The sequence below is a fragment of the Rasamsonia byssochlamydoides genome, assembly GCF_041956645.1.
Source record: "Rasamsonia byssochlamydoides strain NRRL 3658 unplaced genomic scaffold VTN77scaffold_33, whole genome shotgun sequence".
Classification (NCBI taxonomy): domain Eukaryota; kingdom Fungi; phylum Ascomycota; class Eurotiomycetes; order Eurotiales; family Trichocomaceae; genus Rasamsonia; species Rasamsonia byssochlamydoides.
Genome location: NW_027192416.1, coordinates 1 through 2775, shown reverse-complemented (window position 1 = coordinate 2775; position 2775 = coordinate 1). Strand labels below are relative to the sequence as shown.

At 47.5% G+C, this 2775-nt stretch overlaps 1 protein-coding gene across 1 annotated transcript; it reads left to right on the top strand.

The window, feature by feature from the left end:
* Window positions 1–234: 234 nt before the first annotated feature.
* VTN77DRAFT_4695 (uncharacterized protein) lies at window positions 235–815 on the top strand (the record flags this gene model as incomplete). Its single annotated transcript, XM_069420782.1, has 4 exons — window positions 235–266; window positions 327–394; window positions 457–492; window positions 565–815. The coding sequence occupies 4 exons, from the start codon at window positions 235–237 to the stop codon at window positions 813–815; spliced, it is 387 nt and encodes a 128-aa protein (XP_069277458.1).
* Window positions 816–2775: the final 1960 nt, after the last annotated feature.

The following is a 2775-nucleotide window of genomic DNA, read 5'->3' as shown; positions in this document are numbered from 1 at the left end:
GTCTCCAGCTCGATTGCCATCCTGTTCATGTACATCTTCATCTGCACCCCAATCTCATTCTGGTGGGAGCAGATGAACGCCATAGGAGGCAAACCGGTGCCTCAGGGCAGCTGTCCCAACCTAGGGGTCCGCGGGACTGTCTGCGCCGTCCTCGACATTGTCTCCGACGGCTTGATTCTCTCGCTGGCTTTCTTTGGTCTGTGGACGCTGCAGGTGGAGCGTAAGCGCAAGGCGATGGTCTTGGGGATCTTGGCTCTGGGCTCCACGTAAGCATGCTGGTGTCAATTTCCCGGCAGAAGACATCCAATGACACATCATTGATCCAGGTGCTTCATCATCAGTTTGGTCCGACTACCTATCCTAGTAGCAGCGACCTTGGATAGCAATCCCGCCTGTTCGTGTCTCCTTTCCGCATTTCTTCCTACGATATCTTGCGCGAGTCCTAACGGTCACCAGTGGAAGGCACGCTTTCTCTGTTCTTCTGCATCCTTGGTAAGCTCCAAGATGTTTGCTCCTAACAGTTTTAGTGTTACAAATACAACCTCAGCTGACTCTGCAACTTAGAAGCCAGCATCGGCGTCATCAGTGCCTGTCTCCCGGGCTTGGCCCCTCTTGTCAAGCACTGGTACCAAGCGAGCAAGGCATCCAGCGGTTCTCGCCACTATGACCACTCAGACCGAAATGACCAGGGGCAGAGGATGTGCCCATTCGGGGTCCAGAGTACCAAGGACATCCAGGGGTCATACATCCCAATGGACGACTATCCATCCTCCCTTCATGACACCACGCCATTGAGCCCGAAGCTGGTACAATAACTGTCTGTTGAAACCACTTCGTCTGTGGAAAGGGGGGGAATATAATTTGATGTTTCCCATATTAATGTTTATTAATCTGCATCCTTGCTCAATTGAGGGTAAATAATAATGTATGTAGCTCCAATAGTTACCGACTTCGATCGTAGTGATCGTTTATGACAGAGGAAGTGGCAGGACTATCAGCAGGCGGAGTAAGCCGCGTAGGGAATTCAATCTCCCCAACAAAAGAGAAGGATCATAGAGAGATGGCTCAATCTTGTAGTCGTTCTCAGTGGTCAGAGCAAGATCGGAATACGCATCATGAGCATGACACGCGGTCGGGAATATTATTTCCCACCTTGATCTCAACATCACCAATGCCGTGGCACAGGCCCAGCATTAGGAGAAGCAAGCAATCTGCATGGATGATACGCCGCCAGATGCTTTCTGCATGTTTGAGAGGGCTGTGTCATTTGCTCGATGACTGAACTGTGACAGTTCATCACTGTACTATTCTAGCACAAGTGGGAGGGCAAACCAGACCACATCATTTTCGAAGAGCAATAATCAAAAAGCAACAATACCGGCACACTTTCATAGATGGAAAGCATCATTGGCCAGAGGGGAGTGCCTTTGCGAAGTTTTGTCTACAGCAGGTGCTCTGCCAGGTCATCCCTGCCATGTCTTCACATCTCCAGCATTCTGTTGAGGTTATGGCTATAAGCATGTAGGGGAGAAGCTTCTACAAGCACCACTATAGAAGACGATATGATGATATGAAGGAGACTTGATTCCTGATTCTAATCAGATGTGGGAGACCTGGCGTATAAGCCTTATTGTGAGAAGCGGGGTATCGGCTTCCAATATGATGTATCACATCAGCTTATATGACTACCTAATCCAGTTAGACCGGTATGCCATGGATTCCAACACATTCAACACCTCATGCTCAACTTATGGCATACAGATGAACTGGATCTGCACATAGAGTGCAGCCACATAGGGTAGAGCCATACAGGACCACAGGGGTTTTTCAAAACCATTGATCAGCAGTTGTGATTGTTTTTCAATCATTTTTTCCATGTCAAACATATAAAGTGGTCATCTAACTATTATCCACATATTTTGAGAATAAAACATTACATCTTTAACAAAGAGTTTGGTTGGGTTAGGGTTTAACCTAGCCCCTGAGGCCTTTCGTCATATTAAGAATCACCTTACGCCCTATCAGATTAAGGAGAATTCTTATGATAAAGCCCTAGGTTTTAGGCCATATATGGCTCTGACTGTATTCCATGAGCCGAACCCAAATAGAAAAGCGGTATTGCCAGCGGTCGGCGGGTAGAGCGGCAGGGGTGTGCAAACTTTTGACCTGGTGCAGTACGAACGCATCAGCTCGGGGGCTGAATCACAGTTGCCCTGCGCTGCGCCACGACAGGGCAACCAACCAAATGATCTTCGCTTAATCAATGGGTCAACCCTTAACTGATTTATATTCAGGGATGAAGCCTTCGCGAACTGCGGGTCTGACACAAGCCCGGAGCTTCCTACCCTGTATTCCGTGAATGAACCCATGAGTTCCATATAAAAATCATGGGGCACGGACCAGCCTCGGGTACGCTAACAGATGGGTTCGTCGTTCTCATTACAGATGGTTTCTATGCCCTCAGCATTAATTATATCCAGATGAAAATGATATTACTGGAATTGGCATAATGAGCCCTACAAACTGGTCTATTTTATTTTCTGATTGGACCCGAACTGGGGGAGATATGGGGTGCAAAGTTGAGTTCGAATTTTGATGGGGTAAAGTTAGCGCCGGGAACTAAAGCGGGGGATGGTGGCAGAAAATCATCCTATGGGCGTTAGGTAAGCTATATATTATATAAGCAGCTGTCAGATTCAGACTAAGCCGACTTAGGAAGGTGATTCAATAATTGCCTAGTAAGGCCCTGATTTATAGCCTTTTAGGTAGGTCTAA